This window comes from Misgurnus anguillicaudatus, chromosome 5 (assembly GCF_027580225.2).
Source record: "Misgurnus anguillicaudatus chromosome 5, ASM2758022v2, whole genome shotgun sequence".
NCBI lineage: Eukaryota > Metazoa > Chordata > Actinopteri > Cypriniformes > Cobitidae > Misgurnus > Misgurnus anguillicaudatus.
In genome coordinates, this window is record NC_073341.2 from 31002835 (window position 1) to 31021766 (window position 18932).

Here is an 18932-nt window from a genome sequence, read left to right on the forward strand (position 1 = left end):
TGGGTACTGGAAAACTAGGACAGTTTCTCGGCAGCATAAGAGGGATTCACACATAAAGCTCCATTAATTATTTTCACCATGACCTTAGGATGCAAGTGCAAAACCAGAAAGTCCGTAATAGCTATAGTATTTGTGCATTAAAGTATTTCCTGTTACAGTTCGTAAACATCTTATACAGTTCAGATACACCTTTTACAAGATAAAGGGAAACACTGTGTAACAGTAAGACCGAGTTCTCTTCAAATGAGCAGGTGCAATGCAAAACAGACTCAGTTGCGCTGCAGGACATCCTGCGACTGAAGATACACCTGTTCAGGTGACATTTATCCCTGAAAATGTCAAACTTAAATGACGATTTGTGCTTCGTAATTTCATGCATTATGCATAAAATTTAAAAATGTGATTCTGGAAAAGTGTTGAAACTCAATTTCTAGAAGTTCATGAGATGAGATCTCCATCTTTGTCTACAGCCTTGCTGAAATACAGCTAGAAAAACAGATTAAGCTGGTTGACCGGTTTTAGCTGGTTTACTAGCAATAACTGTTGGTTTAACATGCTGGTTTTTACCCACCACATACATGTAAAACCACTAGACAGTGAACTTAACCAGGCTGGGAAAACCAGCTTCATCTAGCTGAGACAAGCCAACCACACTAAACAAAAAAAATCAAGGTTCCTTTTAACCCAGCAGTTGAGTTTGTCTATATATATATATATTCACAATAAATGAATTTTATTTATATATATAATTTATTTATTTATATAATTTATTTATATATATATATATATATATATATATATATATATATATATATATATATATATATATATATATATATATATATATATATATATATATATGACCGAACCACAAAAAACATCCCAGCATGTGCAGATTAGGCTGGATTTCGCTGTTATTTTTCAAGCGAGAAAGCAAGCTAGCAAGAAAGAAAAAACATAGAAACAAGAAAAACAAAAAGGAAGAAAAATAAAGACAGACAAACAGTAAGAAAGAAGGTAATAAATATACACCATGTAACGATACTTGAGTGCCATCTAGTGGTGGACAGAGTAATTGCAACAAATCTTTGGAAACTGTTTGGACGTGTTTTCGTCTTCAAAATAAAAAATAAAAATATCGTTTTAATATTATTTTATGTGAATAACACTATCGGATGATCAGAACAGACTTGCACACTGAAAAAGCGAAAGGCCAAGATTAAATATCATAATTTTTAGGGCTGGGCATCGATTCAGATGTTCCAGATCGATTCTATTTCGATTCACAAGCTATCAAATCGATCCTCCTTTCGATTCCGATTCTCTATTCGACTTAATGAATATAGATTTAATACAAATACTATATTAATAAAAAGGACAGTGAACATAAGTTTACAAGTGGGTAATTAATAAAAAGATATGAAGATCCACAAACCTGTATATTAAACTGTTTATTTTAGGTACACTTGGGTACATTAAAACAGAACCCATCTCTAATTTTCAAATGCGTACAATTATGTTAAATACAATACAATTTTGATGCAAGATGAAAAATGTATGCTAAAAAAAAGTCAGAACAGTCGCATTCCTTGATCAAACAGGATCAGGTTATTTCATTTAAAAATATCGATTCGTGGCCTTTGACAATCGATTTTGAATCGACCACGTAAAAAAAACTATTAATCGAAAAATAGATTTTTTTGCCCAGCCCTAGTTTTTATGATCCTATGTGCATCACGTGTCTTGTCAAAATAAGTGCCTGCTGCAGACGCGTCCAAAGGATTTATGATAAAAGAGACGCTTGCATTTGCCAGATACTCGCATAATCTCATGTTTAATCAGACGTTACTGTTAAGGGAGTGTATTTTTGTGAACTTGAGCGTCTTTTTTATCATAAACGGTTTTGACGTGTGTGCAGCAGGCCCTTATGACAAAACACATGATGCACATGAGGCAACAAACACATATTTGAAAACACAAGCAACACATGACACTCCGAACACATATTTTGAATTTGCGCCCCTCGGATGAGCAGTCACGAGCCGTCATTGCATTTTAATACAATAGGTCAGTCACATACACACATTTCATAATTAACACTTGTCATGTTATTTTACATATCGAAATACAGTTACATTATCTGTAGTTTTAATAGTTACATATATGTGAAGGGTTTCGTTCACACTTGGTCAGTCCAGTACGGAGTTGCACACAATTGGCAGGAGACTGGCAGTAGATGTTGTGCTTGAGATAAATGAAGTGGAAGATTTCTATTTCTGGCTACTACAAACTCAAATGCACTCACAACCAGAGAGCGAGTAAATAAAAGGTCATAACATCCCTTTAAAAATCAATGTCCTCTTCAGACCCTGCCATGAACTCCACTTGGCAGTCATCATCAGTCTCCAAACATTTTCCCATTCGGGAAAGGCACATAAAACATTCAAAGCCTTTGTTATGAAGTGTCCCATTATCTAGCCATTGAAAAACTCATTCAATTCTGAAAACATTGATCAGAATATGAGAAGACCGTGACATCACTTCCTGTCAACTCAGTAGCTCTTTTAGGAGAAGTGTATCCCGGCAGAGTTGAAAGCGTGAAGAAGCCTACCAAGAAATGTGAATGCAGAAAAAAACTTAACCCAATGCTGAAAACAATACACTATGAATTAAATGAAGAACTGTGTAAAAACTTACAGCATGAAATCATCTATATCCATTGAACGTGCCCTCTTTTCACTGAACTTGGACTCTTGGAGAACGCTGTCAATTTTCTGGGCAATGCTGAAGTCCTTTGCCACTTCCTGCAAAAAAAGTTAAGGCATTTTAATAAACTGCAAATCTATTCTCTTTCAAAACAGATACAACAAAGCATTTCAGTTCGTAACACAGATGTGAATTAGCATTTTCAAGTTGCTAAAACTTTGGATTGGTCTACAAATTGATCTTTATTGCAGTAATATTCATATAGCAGACTCACTATGTTGTGCACTGAGCAGTGGATTCTGTAGTTCTTTTCCAAAAGTTGCTCAACAGCAGTGGACCTGAGACAAACAAAATACAGTCCATTAATAAGCAGCTACTTGAATCTATGACTGCTGGTATCTACAAGAAATCCAATGAAAGATGTCTTACTTGAAGGCAGCACTGAGTGTTTTGTTTTTTCTAACAAATGCAATTCTGACAAGACCGTCCCATTCCTATAAATGTGGAAAAACAAGATTAGAGGTTTTTAAAGCAATGATAGCAAGTCACTACCAAATAAAAAATTATGTCATTATTTACCCATCCTCAAGTGTTTACAAACCTGTATAAATGTCTTTGTTTTGCTAAATACATAAAAGATATTTTGAAAATTGTTAACCAACAGATCTGGGCCACCATTCACTTCCATAAAATGATTTTTCCTCCTATATAAAGCCCTATTCGGATGGAATAATTTTTCAGGGGGACCTCTGAGAAAATCGTGCTTCTCAGAGGTCCTCTGTGTTTTTAATCTGCTCCGAATCGTCTGTGTTGGTGTAAGAATTCCAGAGCAATTTATCTACTGTTTTTCGCCGAACTCAGAGATCCTCTGAGAAATGTAATGCCGTCCGGATGCAAATGTCTGTGTTTGCCCGCAATATCTTTTGAAAACGCGGTTCATTTCGTGTTTTGGCCAACGTGATCTGCCGTAAGTTCTTCCTAACGCATGTATTTTGTATTTCCTAAGTCCCATTCATTCAGATATGGATGTTTTTTCCTATTCGGCGAAATAAAATAATTCAATCAAGACGAGCTGAATTTCAAACACTGTTAAGACTGGCCACTTTAATATCATTAACATTATAAGGTAAGAAACTCTGTTCAAACTTGTTCAACTCCAGAATGGTAATGTTAATTAATAAAGATAATAAATTGTTATTAATCATTATTTCTTTGGGTTTATTATAAGCAGACATGTATATAAAACACGTAGGCTAACGTTACTTTAGTAGAATTTGTATATTTTATTTTGATTTGTTAAAATTAAATTAATAAATTACCTGTTCTGTCATAATTTTACATTTAAAGCAAAATATTAAACATTACAAACACGCGTATACAGAGCACGTGCACTTCTGCAATGCCCAAATGCATGAAACAGACACTCCCATCTCTGGAATAGCCTGCATCATTTTAATCCAGTCCGAATCGGTACATAAAATCACAGACATCCTGGGGGACACGTTGAAACTCAAACATCGTTTGGAAAACGAATCCCGTCCGAATAGTGCTTAAGTCGATGGTGCCCCAGAACTTGAGGATGAGTAAATGATGACAGAATTTCCATTTTTGGGTGAACGATCCCTTTAAGCAATATTTACCTGAAAGTTTATTGGAGGTGGAGGGTTTTTCGGCTCGATCCTCACCACGCTGGACTCTACTTTTGGAGGTGGTCTGAAATTGTTCTTGCCCACCTTCATAAACATAATTCAGTGACTTAAAGGTGACATAGAATGATTGAACGGGGTATTTATCCTTGTTCTGTGATGTGACATGTAGACAAAAATGTTTTTGTTTGGATCTTTAATGCCTTAGAAGCTTCCTAAAAACCTCTCTCAAATAGCTCTATTAGGGTGGGGGAATTTAAACAAGTGGTTTTCCACCTATTTGGCTCCCCCTACTGGCTTAACTTGCAATCTCATTACTGATTGGCTGACTTTTCTGCCACTCTAAAAATGTAGCCAATTATTTTAAAGTGAAGGGGCAGGGAGATGCCTGTGATGTCATAAGCATCAGTTTTTCAGATTGGGCTGTTTTCTGGCTGACATTTCTAAAAGAGGAATTTCTATGAGACTGAGATGTTTAGCATGTCTAGAACTTTTTGTATGTTTGTGAATGCGGGTAGACTACCATTATTCAACAAAGACAAGGTAAAAATGGTTTTTCATTCTCTGTCCCCTTTAACATACTATAGAACAAACCTGAGAAATCAACCATACTTGTGCAACATTCACAACTTAAATTCACCAAAGTTAATCAAATGAGAATACAGGTACTAAATGTATACACTCTTATAGATAAAGGTGATTAAGAAGTACTTCAAAGCATTGCCAAAATAACCATTTTTGGTTCCTCAAACAACCATTAAGCCAAAAATGGTTCTTCTATGGCATCATGAAGCACCTTTATTTTTAACTGTGCTTTCACACTGCCACCGGCGAAAGCGTCAATAAAATGCTCTGACGCTCAAATGCATTCTCTGAAATCCTCTCAAGCGGAGGTTTCCACCTTCCGATTGGTTGCCGCCGAACCGCGTCATAGCTCATTATCATGAAGTTGAGCTGATTTCAACTCTCCTCGACGCTCACACCGTACATGACACGCCGCTGCTCGACGGAGCTCGCCACCGGCTCTCATTGATTATTAATGACTTCCGGCTACTTTGACGCCCTCGCCGGTGGCGGTGTGAAGGCACAGTAATGGTGCGTTTACACCAACCGCGGTAGAGGCGTGAAGCGCGAGTGATTTCAATGTTAAGTCAATGTGCAGACGCGTTGACGCACGTCAGGAGGTCCCGCGGCGCGGAAGAGGCGTTCGGCGCGGAGCGGAAGACGCGTTTCCGCCTCATTCGCGCGTGAAGCTCGCGCGAATTGAGCGTTGTGCGCGGTACGCGCGAATGGTCCTTTTGTGCATTTTGCGGTTCACGCGAATTTGCGGCTGCCGTCCGAGTTGAAAAATTTGAACTTTGGCGGAATTTCGCGCCGCGTTAACCAATCAGGAGCCTGCCTGCTGCTGTGGTGGCAGCCCCGCCCGGAGTCACTCACTCAAGCAGTCACTCGAAGCTAAGTTGTTATTTCTATAGAGGAGACAGGAATAAAAAGGACCTCGCTTGGAAGAGTGTCAGTAAGGACTTTGGGCAACCTGGTAAGTTGTAATACACACTTCACGTTTGAGTCACGTGACGTTTATCGACCCGCGCCGTTTATTTTCCCCCTATAGTAATGTTACCCAATACAAACTGGTAACTCTCTTGATAAATGCACAAGTAACATCAGTCATCTTGCAAACAGACACTCGCACAGCAGTTGCCCCTCCCACAAGAAGCGGATTTTGCTTCGGACGCGCGTCATATGCTTGCTTTTCCGCGCGTCTACTCCGCTCTACACGCGCGAATGCATTCAAAGTGTTCAAGCGGCAAACTAGGCGCGGTAGACGCGATTTTGACGCCCAAAACGCGTTTGGTGTAAACTCTGCATAAGAGATGCCACCAATAGCAGCCAAAAGAATAAGATCAGCTGGTTTAGATCTCTCCATACCTTCATGAGATGATCGACCCGTGCCAAAAGCTGTGTGTTAATGGAAAGTCTGCAGTAGAGTTTGTCACCAGGTTTAGCTACCAAACGCATGGCAAACTCCCTCTGAAACATCAGCACGGCACACCTACAAAAATAATCCAGATCTCAGACATGGTCCAAATACCTGATGTAGTTTTTTTTTACTTTTGGAAATGCTACTCTCACTACTGTAAAGTGTATTATGAATAAGATTGGCATGTTTAGTAATAATATTAATCCACCCTGTCAGTCAAAAGCCTAGACTTGCGTGCTAACAATTATAGCATACAAAATGTGTAAAAAGAATTATAATCAAGATGCACAGATAAATCGGCCAATAATCGGAAAGTCGATGAAAGCAATTTTTCACATTATCGGCCGATAGTTTAAAAACAGCCTAGAACAGGAAAATGCAATGAACTTGAACTCGGTATATAGAAAATGTAAAAAACAAAAAACATCACTAGTTTAATGTTCAATATTAAAGGGACATTCCAGTTTTTTTGAAAATATGCTCAATTTTCAGCTCCCCTAGAGTTAAACATTTGATTCTTACCGTTTTGGAATCCATTTAGCTGATCTCCGGGTCTGGCGCTAGTACTTTTAGCATAGTGATATTACGCAGTGCCCGAATATAGTTCCCTGCTATTGAAAGTAACCAATGGGACTATTTTCAGGCAGTGCGTAACATAACCACGCCTGCCGCAGCCATGCCACAGCAGCAAAGTCCCTGATCACTACGCCAGAATGAGAGTAAAGTTCCTAGCCATATCTGCCTAGAAAATCACAACTTTTAATTTTCTGTCGGTCTTTGTACACGATGAAACTACAGAAGAGTCAAGTTTTTAATTGGAAAAATATTGAAACTCTTTGGTTATTTTTTAGCGCGATGCTAATGGTCTAATCAGATTCAATGGATTCTGCTAAGCTATGCTAAAAGTGCCCTGCGTTCCAGTTCGTTTTTTTATGACCTCCCCTTGCTAACTTCCCTCAGTCTTGTTCACTCGGATGTGTTGTACGAGTGCCCACTACTGCTAAAACACTTGAAGTGGGTTCGCCCTAAGCCCTTGATCACATGGAAAGTGGAAAGTTCAATCATTTGAACTGTGCAAAGCGCGAGCTGCTGTAGTGACGTCACAATCTTGTTGCATTGTGGTATATGGAGCTGCCTGAAGTGTACATATGAAGTAGACTCGCTCCCTTGGTCAAAATCATTGGAGTGAGGGACTGTGCATAAACTTCCCTCGTCCACTTGACGAAGTGGAACGCACTTCAAAATGGCGACAGGGATTCCCCCGAGGGGAAGTGTTTAGGGAAATTCGCGAGTGCGTGTCTAAAACTGGAATGGAACGCAGCCCTTGAGATCAGCTGAATGGATTCCAAAACGGTAAGATTCATATGTTTAACTCTAGGGGAGCTGCAAAATGAGCCTATTTTAAAAAAGTGGAATGTCCCTGTAATGGTCACTATATGAAATGAATAACATTTAAAAAAATGTAATCTTCAGAATTTAGTTAATGCAAATTAATATAACCACCAAACTATCGGTATGGCAGTTATCAGTCTGAATAATCATCTAACGGCAGAAAAATATAATACCGGTGCATCTCTAATTATAAATGGATTTATAAGATTCTTACCTAAAAAATGGCCTGTGAAGTAACAACTTGAACACAAAAGGGGACGAAATCTAGAGAGAAAAAAAATGAAAAGAGTGTAAACACAATTAATCTAGAACAAGCAATGGTCAACACACAAATCTCTTAACCAATACCTGATAAGGCAAGTTAGCCACGCAGACGTCAAAAAATGGGAGCTCTGTCTTGAGAACATCCCCTATGAGGATCTGAAGCTTTTGCTGCATCGGACTGTGAAGACAGAAATCGGTTATCTATTGAACAAATGTGATCAGGTTGATCCTTCTAACAATTCAATCAAATCTAGAAAAACACTTACGTGCATTGAACTCTTTTTTGAAGCTCTGCAACAAGCCTGGTATCCAATTCACATGCAACAACCTTTGAATTACACAATAAAGTAATATAAGTAATGCTTGGTTGAATTAATACTAAAACGTCAGTAATATAAATCAATATAACTTGACACTTACTTTCTTAGCTTTCTCTAGAAGTTTAACAGTCATGTTACCAGTTCCAGGACCTACTTCCAGAACCACATCTGTTGGTCGTAGTGCAGCCTAAAAAAGACAATTATAAATCAATACAGAGGAAACATGATGCTGTAACATAGCACAGCTGTCACCGCCAAAAAGTTGAATTTATTTCCCCAAAAATGACAGAAAACGTCATCGCTCATATTAACATCGCTTACCTTCTCTATAATGCCATTGACAACTAAAGGGTTCTTCAAAATATGCTGACCAATGCCAGTATTGAACATAATTCCTGCAATAAATTAACCAAAAACATGTTGGCATCCGAAGTATGCTTTATCAAGTGTGCCCAAAAAATGCACATGAACCCATACCATACAACTTTTGAACATATGAAGTTAAACATGTCAACAACCAAATGGATTTAAATGGATCGACTTGACTAGCTCGTGAGCTACCATCCGCTAAAAAGTGTATACAAAGCCCACCTTGACTCTTTACTTCCTGGTGCTGTCGAGATTTTTTCTCGGCTTTAACTTTCGGCATTTTGTCAGCTGTTACCTGAAAATTCAAGCACTAAATTCTTAGCAAATATCAACACACCGCTAATGTATCAAGCACGTGTGTAAACTAGTACAGAAGGCGACGTGAGTTCCTTTCAGCTGATCGGGGTGGAAGTTCAGCCACTAGCGCCCTCTAGCGCACCGGAGCCAACGTCCCTGTAAGGGAAGTCTCCGCACTCTGCAGTCATATTTGCAATGACATCGGGCAGCTATTTCAGTCATACAAGACCAAGTCCGTATCTACTTGAATGGGAGAAGACATAGTTCTAAAATCACTGACTAATGCCTCAATATAACAACATACTTCCAATCAACTATTAAACATGACATAAACTGTACAAAAGGTTATGTTTTACTCTCAAGTCGCGCTATTATACTCCTTATCCAAGTTGCTCCAGCTATCGCGCATGCGCAAATTTTCACAGAGCACGCTCCTCCCAGGAAGTCTGTTGTCTTTAAAGATTAACGATTGGCTCTTTTAACTAAAAGGCGGGACTTCGTTCACTTTTCCCCAATTGTTGTAATCGCACCGTGGTGTCTTGTTTATCTCTATAGTCTTTGCTGACGTAATCGAGCAGAAACCGGAAGTGACCTTTCATTGCTGTTTTGCGGGTGATTTTTCGCGGCAATCCGAATGTGAGGGTAAAGGCTAGTGAATAATATGACAGCTGTTTTTCGGCGTTGATCTGTAAGGTAAGTTAATATGTTATTATATTATCTTAAGCATGTGTTTGTAAGGATAAATGTGGCTGTAACATATTTGATTCTTTACACAGTATTTTGTTTATAATGCATTCTGCACATAGCGACATTTATTTGACGTCTTCAAAATGTTTTCTGTTACATTTGGCAAGAGAGACGTCTGTGGTTTTGAAGCCTTTTTGTTCTCAAGGTTAAGATTTTCAGATTTGACGTGTAAACAACAGAGGAAACAATAACAATGGCATCAGTCAGTGTGGACGATATCAAATCTGAACTGGACACTTTCAACATCGCGTTCACCAATGAAACTTTGGACAAAAGTAAGGAAATGTTACGTTGTTATTTTATAACATTTTTCCGCGTTAGATGTGTATCCGCATTGTTATGATTATAGTAGATATTTATGTATAACTTTACACTAAAGTTTAAACTGACTTATTCCTATTTTGGCAGACAATTTAAAGTAATAGTAATGCAAACTCATCAAATGCCACCTTGGCCTAGAATTTGCAGTAATGTCTTTCTTGGCATTTTGTTTTTTTAACAATATTGATAATAAAGGATATATGTTTACTGTTGTCTTTAGGGGGTCACATGTTGTAATATTTTTCTCTTTTGTCTTTACAGTGTTGGAGCAGTGTTTGTGTCACAGGCTGAAGGGGGACGAGATCGTATTTGAGTGGTTTGCTTATAGCTCCTCCAAAAAACAGATGCCGCTCACTATTGATAACCTGGAACAGTTTGAACATGAAGTTAGTATTACTTTACAAATACTGTGCATAACATGCTGCCTCCCTATACTGCTTCTCCGTGGCATTATTCAATCTAGTGGATATGTGTGACACTTTCTGTAAAATCCAGTCTAATGTCTCATCATCTATTTAGGATAAAACTGTAAATCACAAAAAAATTACTTGATATAATTTAGGATTTCCTTACTTGGACTGCTTATGTTCTTTCCACAGATACTAAACAGGAAGAAAAAGTCTAAGGGCTCATCAAAAGCAAGTCAGATTAACAGGACCAGAGATATAAACTCCATCCAGGAACTGTATCCTTTCAATTTCCTCCAACAGTAAATTATTAAAGGGGACATATCATGAAAATCTGACTTTTTACATGTTTAAGTGCTATAGACCTTTTGCGAGTTGACGTCACAGTTACATCACGCGCGCAATGTGGTGGCAGAAAAACAGTGGAAATGAATGAGACACGGGTGAAACGAACAATATAACTCACTAGAAAATGTCTTGTTGTGCTGTTGAGTGTCAGAATAGGAATGTCAAAATAGATGACCTTCATTTTTATAGTATACCGTCGGCGAAGACACCATTTGAAGATAAACGTAGGTGCTTATGGTTGCAATAAGCCCTCAACCGTACAGACGAGTGATGAAATCATCTGAAAAAAATGTTTTGAATGTGAAAAGAAAATAATTAGAGAAGATATCCGGTGTTCTGTCGAAGTCTGATCCCTCTATGTGTCTCTTATAGCGTTTTTATCACGTTACGTTTATAATTTATTTAGAAAGATTAAAGATTTGAATGAGTTCATAATATAAATAATATTTCCATTTATTAAAGTTTTCATATTTTTTCGTTTTCTATTACTTCTTTTTACCTTCTATCTTAGCCTATGTCTTCTTCCTGTTTGTTCTAAATTATGGTGTTTACTAATAAATATATAAACATAGCACACACATACACGATGTAACGTGTTAATAATATATAAACAGGCCTATACAAATTAATTTGTATGTAAACATAATAGTTTTAGAACAAAAACGTAGACTAAAAATATAAGGGGGAAATTGAAAACAGGAAAATTATGAAATATTTAATAAATTTTATTATACAGAATACATGATAGTATTGCTCTTATAAGTACTTCAGCGATTCATACTGTAAAAATAATTGATTTACCGATAAAGAACAATACATATACATTACATACATGCACACATATCAGTAGCCAAGCCATTTAAACTTTTAATTTATTTAAAAATTAAATGTAACTTGGTGAAAACGTTATAAGAAACATTACACTTAAGAGAAATATAGGGGAAACAGACTTCTACAGAACACCGGATCCATAAAAATCACTTCACACCCCTATTGCGGAGCTGTCACTTTCTGCCACCAGTTGGCCTTCACCCACAAAAAACGTCATCTCTGTTTGCAAACACACAAAAGGTCTATAATTGGGTCCCCAGTGCTTCTATCAACCTAGAAACTGAGAAAAAGATCAACCCAGTAACTTAGTTTTGGTAAACCATTTTCTGCAAGCATGTGAAAAAATGGCTCTCAGCCCTCTGTGATGTCAGAAGGGGATAATACCGCCCCTTAATTTGCACTATCTAACCACGGCACTGCCATTTAGTGCAGAGATCAGTTCATTTGCATTTAAAAGGACAGACTCAGAAACGGCACATTTTTACCAGAGATACGCAATGTGAGTTTCTTAACAGTTTTGCAGAATCAAAGCAGAAGAAGAAGAGGAAAACTTGCTTGATTCCTACTCAACACCTGCTAAGGTGAGAAAACTAGAGACAGATTCATAAAGAGACTTGCTGGAAATAGACAGATACACACTGATACAAATTATAGCTTTGCTCTTAAATGTCACTGGGACGGTTTCCCGTACAGGGCGCTGTCTTGACTGAAAGCAGCTTTCACCGACATATCTTAAAATATATCAGTGCCATTGTTTTGTCTCAAGATGCACACCAGTAATGTTTTTTGCAAGGTAGGTTTGTAAAAACTATGTAAATGTCCTCATGTAGCTAAGGCCTAGTCCTGGCTTAATCTAAACCCTGCCCGGGAAAATACCCCATTATTATTTAATTTAGACTTTCTGAATTGTAAAAATGTCTTTGAACTTGCATAGATAGTAAAGCATTAGAATCATAAATGTGAATATGTTCAATTTTCATCCATATGTGGCTGTAGGGATCTCAGAAGCGAGCGCTGACCACTCCAGAACATCCTCAGTCCAAAAGGGGCGTGGCCCGCCTTGCTAGTCCCAGTCTAATGCTGTCACCTGCCAGCTTTTCTCCAAGGTAATAATATATTTTACTTGCATATGTGACCCTGGACCACAATTGAATAAATTAGTTTTCCATTGATGTATGATTTGTAAGGATAGGACAAAATGTACTACTATTTGAAAATCTGGAGTCTGAGGGTGCAAAAAATCTAAATATTGAGAAAATTAGCAAGTGCATACCCTCTCAAAAAAGTTTTGATATATTTATGGCAGGATTTTTAGAAAATATCTTAATGGAACGTCACTTAAAGCGTAACTAAACCCCTTGTCAGAGCCTGACTCCGCCCACTGTTAATATTTGAAAAATGCAAGAAAAGTGGGCAGATCCCAACGGAGATAGAGGGGACGATCTAAGCTCGTACCAAGTGTGTGGTGAGACTGTAACAAGGGCGTGGTGAGCTTGAACCTGCTTACATCACGAATTTCTTTTTGGACCCAACATCCAATAGGAAAATTCAACTGCAGTAGCCACCATTCAACCTGAAGAGGGCAGCACTCCGACGTTTTTACACCATATATTATAGTATTGAAACACTTTATATCCAAATGTCAAAAAACTTACTAAAATCAATGAACAGCACTAATAAAGCATCATTCTTACAGATCATTAACTAAAAAAAGTTGGTTTAGGGTTTAGTTACTCTTTAATATCCTAAAGATTTTTGGTATAAAAGAAAAATCAATAATTTTGACCCATACAATGTATTGTTGGATATTGCCTCAAATATACTTGTGCGACTTTAAACTGGTTTTGTGGTTCACGGTCACATAGGTTGTCATGTCTCTGTTAATATAAAAGCATAATATGTTTTAGTCTAATGAAGTTGAAATTTTTTGTGTAGTGCAACCCCCTCTCAGAAATACGGCATGCGTGGGGGACGAGGAGAGGTGGTCGCGTCGTTTGGGGTTGTGCAGGGTCCTCGATGGACGGGTAAAGGTCAGAGCGACGTGAAGGTGGAGATGCTGGAGGGGAGAGATGATTCACTTACCAGCAACTACAAATACATGTTTCAGAGACTGAGAGATATAAGAGATGGTATGTCTGCATTCTTGACTCCAACAGTCATGTATTTTGCAAATGTCACAGCGTGTCCTCTGTATCTGGTCTGTAGTTCTGACTGGGAAAATTGAAGAACTGGGTGAGGAATTGCGGACTCATTTTAACATAGAGGAATTCTCTCCGGTTTCATTACCTGTTCAGGTACAAGCCAGGATACTGTTAACATCACTGAGAGTTTTTTGTTTCTGTGTACACTGCAAAAAATTATTTTCAAGAAAAAAAATCTTAGTATTTGTGTCTTGTTTTCAGTAAAAAATATCCAAAAATTCCTAAACTAAGATGCTGTTTCCCGATGAGCAAATCGACCCAAGAAAACAAGTCTAGATTTTAGATAAAAAATTTCAAATTTAAGTGATTTTGTGCATAAAACAAGCAAAAAAAATCTGCCAATGGGGTAAGCAAATTTTTCTTAAATTTTTCTTGAATTTAGTGTTTAAGAAAAAATTTCAAGATTTTCTGCTTACCCCATTGGCAGATTTCTTTGCTTGTTTTATGCTCAAAATCACTTAAATTTGACATTTTTGATCTAAAACTAGACTTATTTTCTTGGGTCGTTTTGCTCATCAAGAAAAAGCATCTTAATTTAAGAATTTTTAGATATTTTTACTGAAAACAAGACAAAAATGCTAAGAATTTTTTTTCATGAAAATCATTTTTTGCAGTGTATATTGTGGCTGGTTTTGATATCTCTCATCTTCTGTCATACAGGACAGTATCACAGTGCTGGGCCAGGTGTGTTGTGACAGTAATGGAAAGCTGAATGCCCATTCGGTGCTGCTGGAGGCGGGGCAGGAACAGGGGGGTAGACAGGTGCCCGTGGATCTGTCTGAACTTAAAGAGTTTTCACTCTTCCCAGGACAGGTAAGAAACAATGCGACAAAGCAAATAATACTTACTAAGTTTGGCTTGAATTATAAGTGCACTTGTAACTCGCTGTTGATCTTTCTCTGTTAGGTAGTTGCTATGGAAGGCATGAACACATCTGGACAAAAGTTTGTCGCCACCAAATTATACGAGGTATCTCTCATTGACCGGGGAGTTCAGAGTGGACATACAGTATGAAATGTGTGTTAACTTTCTAATACACAATTTGTTTGTTCTCCAGGGTATTTCTATGCCCTTTTATTCTACTCCTGAAGTGAAACAGGAAATGGATGAAGGTATGTTCACAAGTTCAACCAAATGCATGATTAGTGTGATTTCAATGGTTTTGTAAATGTTCTCCTTTTTTTCCTCTCTGTCAGTGTCTGAGCCTATAATGGTGATGATGTCTTGTGGACCATATACTCCCTCTGACAGTCTGAGCTATGATCCTCTGATCGACCTCATTACTATCATCAACAAAGATCGGCCTGATGTTTGCATTCTGGTGGGTACAACATATAACAGGGACCACATGACTTTTTAAAGGCGTTCTAAGCGAATCTGTGCGACGTCACTTTTTGTTGATGTTTGAACTGTTTTTAAACAAACGGAGCGTAGCTAACTCCTCCCCCTCCCTTCCGTGCTTTCATGAACGCGCCTAACCCCCACCCCCAAATCCTTCTTGTCGTTCATTGGCTGGAACACTTTGTTATCGTTTCTGATGGTAGGTTTGGCCACTTTGTTGTTATTGCAGTTTGTGGAGCCTAGGCTGTCTACAGAGATCGCCTTTTTTTTTATAGTTTGATCAGCGGACAGGCAGCAAGCAGATAGTGAGATGTTATTTGCTGTATGTAACAAAAAATGTTTTATGGTCTAAAACGCGTGAATTCGCTTAGAGTGCCTTTAAATAAGATGTTTTGATGCATTTAGCTAAAAATGTCTTCTTTTATTCCTTCGTAGTTTGGGCCTTTTGTTGATTCCAAGCATGAGCAGATCGAGGTAAACCAGGTTTAAAAAGTTTTCGTAATCATAAACATTATCGTACTTGGTCACTCCATGTATAAACTGGATGTTGATTTGTCAAACAGAAAAACCAGGTGACAGAAACCTTTGAAGTAATCTTCAAAAGATGTGTGGACAGCATTGTGGAAGGAACCAAAGGGTGGGTTTTCTTTTTCTTCAACCTTTAATGGGTTATTTGCAAGAGTATAATTATGCTGCATAACTACTTACCTTTTTTTAACACATGGGTTATTTTTAAGAACTGGATGCAGACTCTTGTTTGTTCCATCTCAGAGGGATGTTCATCACCACTACATTTATCCTCAACCACCATTCAGCATCCCCAACCTCAGCAAGGACGATGCAATGGTGCAGTATTACAAACACAGTTCAAAGACAGTGCAAAATAAAATACTTAAAGGGACACTTCACTTTTAAAAAAAGTATATATATACTCATTTTCCAGCTCTCCTAGAGTTAAACATTTGATTTTTTTACAGTTTTGGGATCCATTCAGCTGATCTCTGGATCTGGCGCTACCACTTTTAGCATAGCTTAGCACAATCTATTGAATTGGATTAGACCATTAGCATCGTGCTAAAAATAAATAAGAGTTTCAATATTTTTCCTATTTGACTCTTCTGTTGTTACATTATGCACCAAGACCGACAGAAAACCAAAAGTTGCGATTTTCCAGGCAGATATGGTTAGGAACTATACTCTCATCTGGCATAATAATCAAGGACTTTGGTGCTGTAACATGGCTGCAGGAGGCGCAACGATCACGCAGCAGTCGAAAATAGTCCCCTGCCTTTGAAAGTTACTAAAGGGACTATTTTCGGCTGTTGTGTAATATCATTGCGCCTCCTGCAGCCATGTTACAGCAGCAAGTCCTTGATTATTACGCCAGAATGAGAGTATAGTTCCTAACCATATCTGCCTAGAAAATCGCAACTTTTAATTTACTCTCGGTCTTAGTACAAGAAGTAACTACAGAAGAGTCAAGTTTTAAATAGGAAAAATATAGGAACTCTTTGGTTGGTTTTTAGCGCAATGCTAATGGTCTAATCAGATTCAATGAATTATGCTAAGCTATGCTAAAATTGCTAACGTCAGACCTGGAGATCAGCTGAATGGATTCCAAAAAGGTAAAAATCAAATGTTTAACTCTAGGGGAGCTGGAAAATGACCATATTTAAAAAAAAAACTGGAATGTCCCTTTAAATCCACAGCAAAAGACTAATCATTAAAAGTCATTGTAGGCTTTGGGCTTTTGTTTAAACTTTTTGAGGCTTAAGAAGCTTAATGCCGATTAAATTGGTTGGCCTAACTCATATCTTTACATCTTTTTTCGTGACAATCATAACATAACATTCATGAACTTGGTGCTTTACTCAGGATGTCTTATAGTAAAAGTTTAAATCAGTTTATCTAAACTTTTCCCAATCTTTGTTTCTGATCTTAAGCGGGTGACTTTAGCTCCTGACCCCTGCACACTCCTGATTGGTAATGTGACCATTGGCCTGACCTCTACAGATATTCTGTTTCATATGGGAGCTGAAGAGATAAGCAGGTAATTTCACTGATTGTCCCTGTATACTCAAACTTGATAATAGTTTCTAAACACATTATAAGTGTTAGAAATGTATTGCTAAAACACGCCACAAAGACTGTAACTAAAAGGAATTTCACTACATTAATTGGTGCCCCATATGAGGATTACTACACTACGTAGTACTGAATTACAGTGTTAGTTTGTTTAAACAGTTTTACACTATTTCTGAGTTCAGGATTTTTTTAGGCGGCCCTAAAAACGGTGGCATGTTGACGCACTTGAGCCACTAACACAATTGCAAGCATCCATTCAAGTTGTAGCAGTATTTAAAAGTTGAGAGACGGCATCTTTTCCTCGAGTGGGCGTGGTTTCAGCACTGACAGCAGACATGCCCCCATCGTTTGAGAGCAAATGCTGCCTAATTTTTCAAGATTTTAATAAATTATTTTATTTACTTGGTATTTTTTAAATCATTTACGTTTGGTGGTTAACTCTTTCCCCGCTAGCGTTTTTAAAAAAAGTTGCCAGTCAGCGCCAGCATTTTTCATGATTTTCACAAAAGTTTAATGCCTTCCAGAAAATGTTCTTCTTTAAATATATAAACAAACAATATATCAGATAAAAGAACAACCCTCTGCTTTCAAAAAAAAAAACACCCAATTTTGAGCAAAAAGCTGAGATAATTTCATTTTTGCGAAGGATTTTTGATAGAGATTAGATGCAGAGCGATCTTTAAAACATACACAAAGTTCTTTCTCTTTCACGTGAGGTGCTACTTTCGGGTTGTATAAGTTGCAGAAATTTTTCTGTGGTGTGACAAACTCAGACCTCATTTGTTATCTGACTTTACAGGGACTTGAACCAACCAGAGTCTTTTAGGAATTAGACTAGATCTGAGTTTGTTTCTCAAAGCTCCTTTGCCGATCCTCTTTTTTTAGCCCAACAATTTCACAACAGCTCTCCACTATCTTGTCCCAATAAAGGCATAACTTAAAAATGTTTGATTTTGTGTTATTTTTTAACAGTGGCACAGGCACTGAACGTTTCTCACGGATCATGAAACACATATTGACTCAGAGAAGGTTAGTAGAAACCATTTGTATCTGATATTAAATCAAAAATATTACCAGACATTGGCAGTATCCTCTCTACTGCTTATGAGACATACAGTTACGTATCTTAAGGCTTACATTTTTTTTTTTTTAGCTACTATCCACTCTATCCTCCTGCGGAGGAGGTTAACATGGATTATGAGAAGTTTCAACAGTTCGGACAAATGCCCCTCACACCCGATGTCCTTATTGTTCCTTCTGAACTGCGTTATTTCATCAAGGTGAATGAATCATATTTTAGAAAAGTACCTTTAAGCGTAATGTAACTATAAATATCACTATCAAAGAAACTGTAGCGCTAATAATTCTCTAATTTGTCTTTTAGGACGTGACCGGCTGTGTATGTGTCAACCCTGGTCGCCTTACTAAAGGACAAGTGGGCGGGACTTACGGACGTTTGCTCATTCAGCCGAACCCTGTGCCGGTGGACGGCAAAAGAGTGAGCCCGTGTATAGCTGGACAGGTGGTGAAAATATGATAGTGTACTTGTCTGAATTACTGCTTTTGAACTTAAAACATGTTTGTATTTTTATATCTGTATTAAATATTTTCACTTGACATGCCTGGAAAATAAATTACTTTGTAAATCAATGCACATCCAGTTACCATGTTATCTA

The 18932-nt window shown here is 37.7% G+C and overlaps 2 protein-coding genes across 3 annotated transcripts; one reads left to right on the plus strand and one right to left on the minus strand.

The window, feature by feature from the left end:
• Positions 1-1438: 1438 nt before the first annotated feature.
• On the minus strand, positions 1439-9113 carry dimt1l (DIM1 dimethyladenosine transferase 1-like (S. cerevisiae)). The gene is made up of 12 exons (XM_055167211.2): positions 8901-9113; positions 8631-8704; positions 8410-8496; positions 8256-8317; positions 8074-8167; positions 7940-7989; positions 6282-6405; positions 4347-4439; positions 3136-3200; positions 2981-3044; positions 2698-2804; positions 1439-2607 (listed from the first exon to the last, which is right to left on the minus strand). The coding sequence occupies exons 1-12, from the start codon at positions 8956-8958 to the stop codon at positions 2565-2567; spliced, it is 921 nt and encodes a 306-aa protein (XP_055023186.1). The 5' UTR covers positions 8959-9113; the 3' UTR covers positions 1439-2564.
• Positions 9114-9511: 398 nt separating this feature from the next.
• pola2 (polymerase (DNA directed), alpha 2) lies at positions 9512-18906 on the plus strand. 2 transcript variants are annotated; one of them, XM_055167207.2, is made up of 19 exons: positions 9512-9668; positions 9868-9997; positions 10305-10429; positions 10643-10728; positions 12153-12210; positions 12626-12735; positions 13565-13758; positions 13835-13923; positions 14491-14643; positions 14737-14799; positions 14888-14942; positions 15027-15151; positions 15607-15645; positions 15735-15808; positions 15909-16017; positions 17115-17221; positions 18229-18285; positions 18410-18536; positions 18641-18906. In XM_055167207.2, the coding sequence occupies exons 2-19, from the start codon at positions 9916-9918 to the stop codon at positions 18791-18793; spliced, it is 1806 nt and encodes a 601-aa protein (XP_055023182.2). In that variant the 5' UTR covers positions 9512-9668; positions 9868-9915; the 3' UTR covers positions 18794-18906. The 2 variants fall into 2 exon arrangements, with proteins under 2 accessions (XP_055023182.2, XP_055023183.2); XM_055167208.2 differs by having other exon boundaries at positions 9516-9668; positions 9874-9997.
• Positions 18907-18932: the final 26 nt, after the last annotated feature.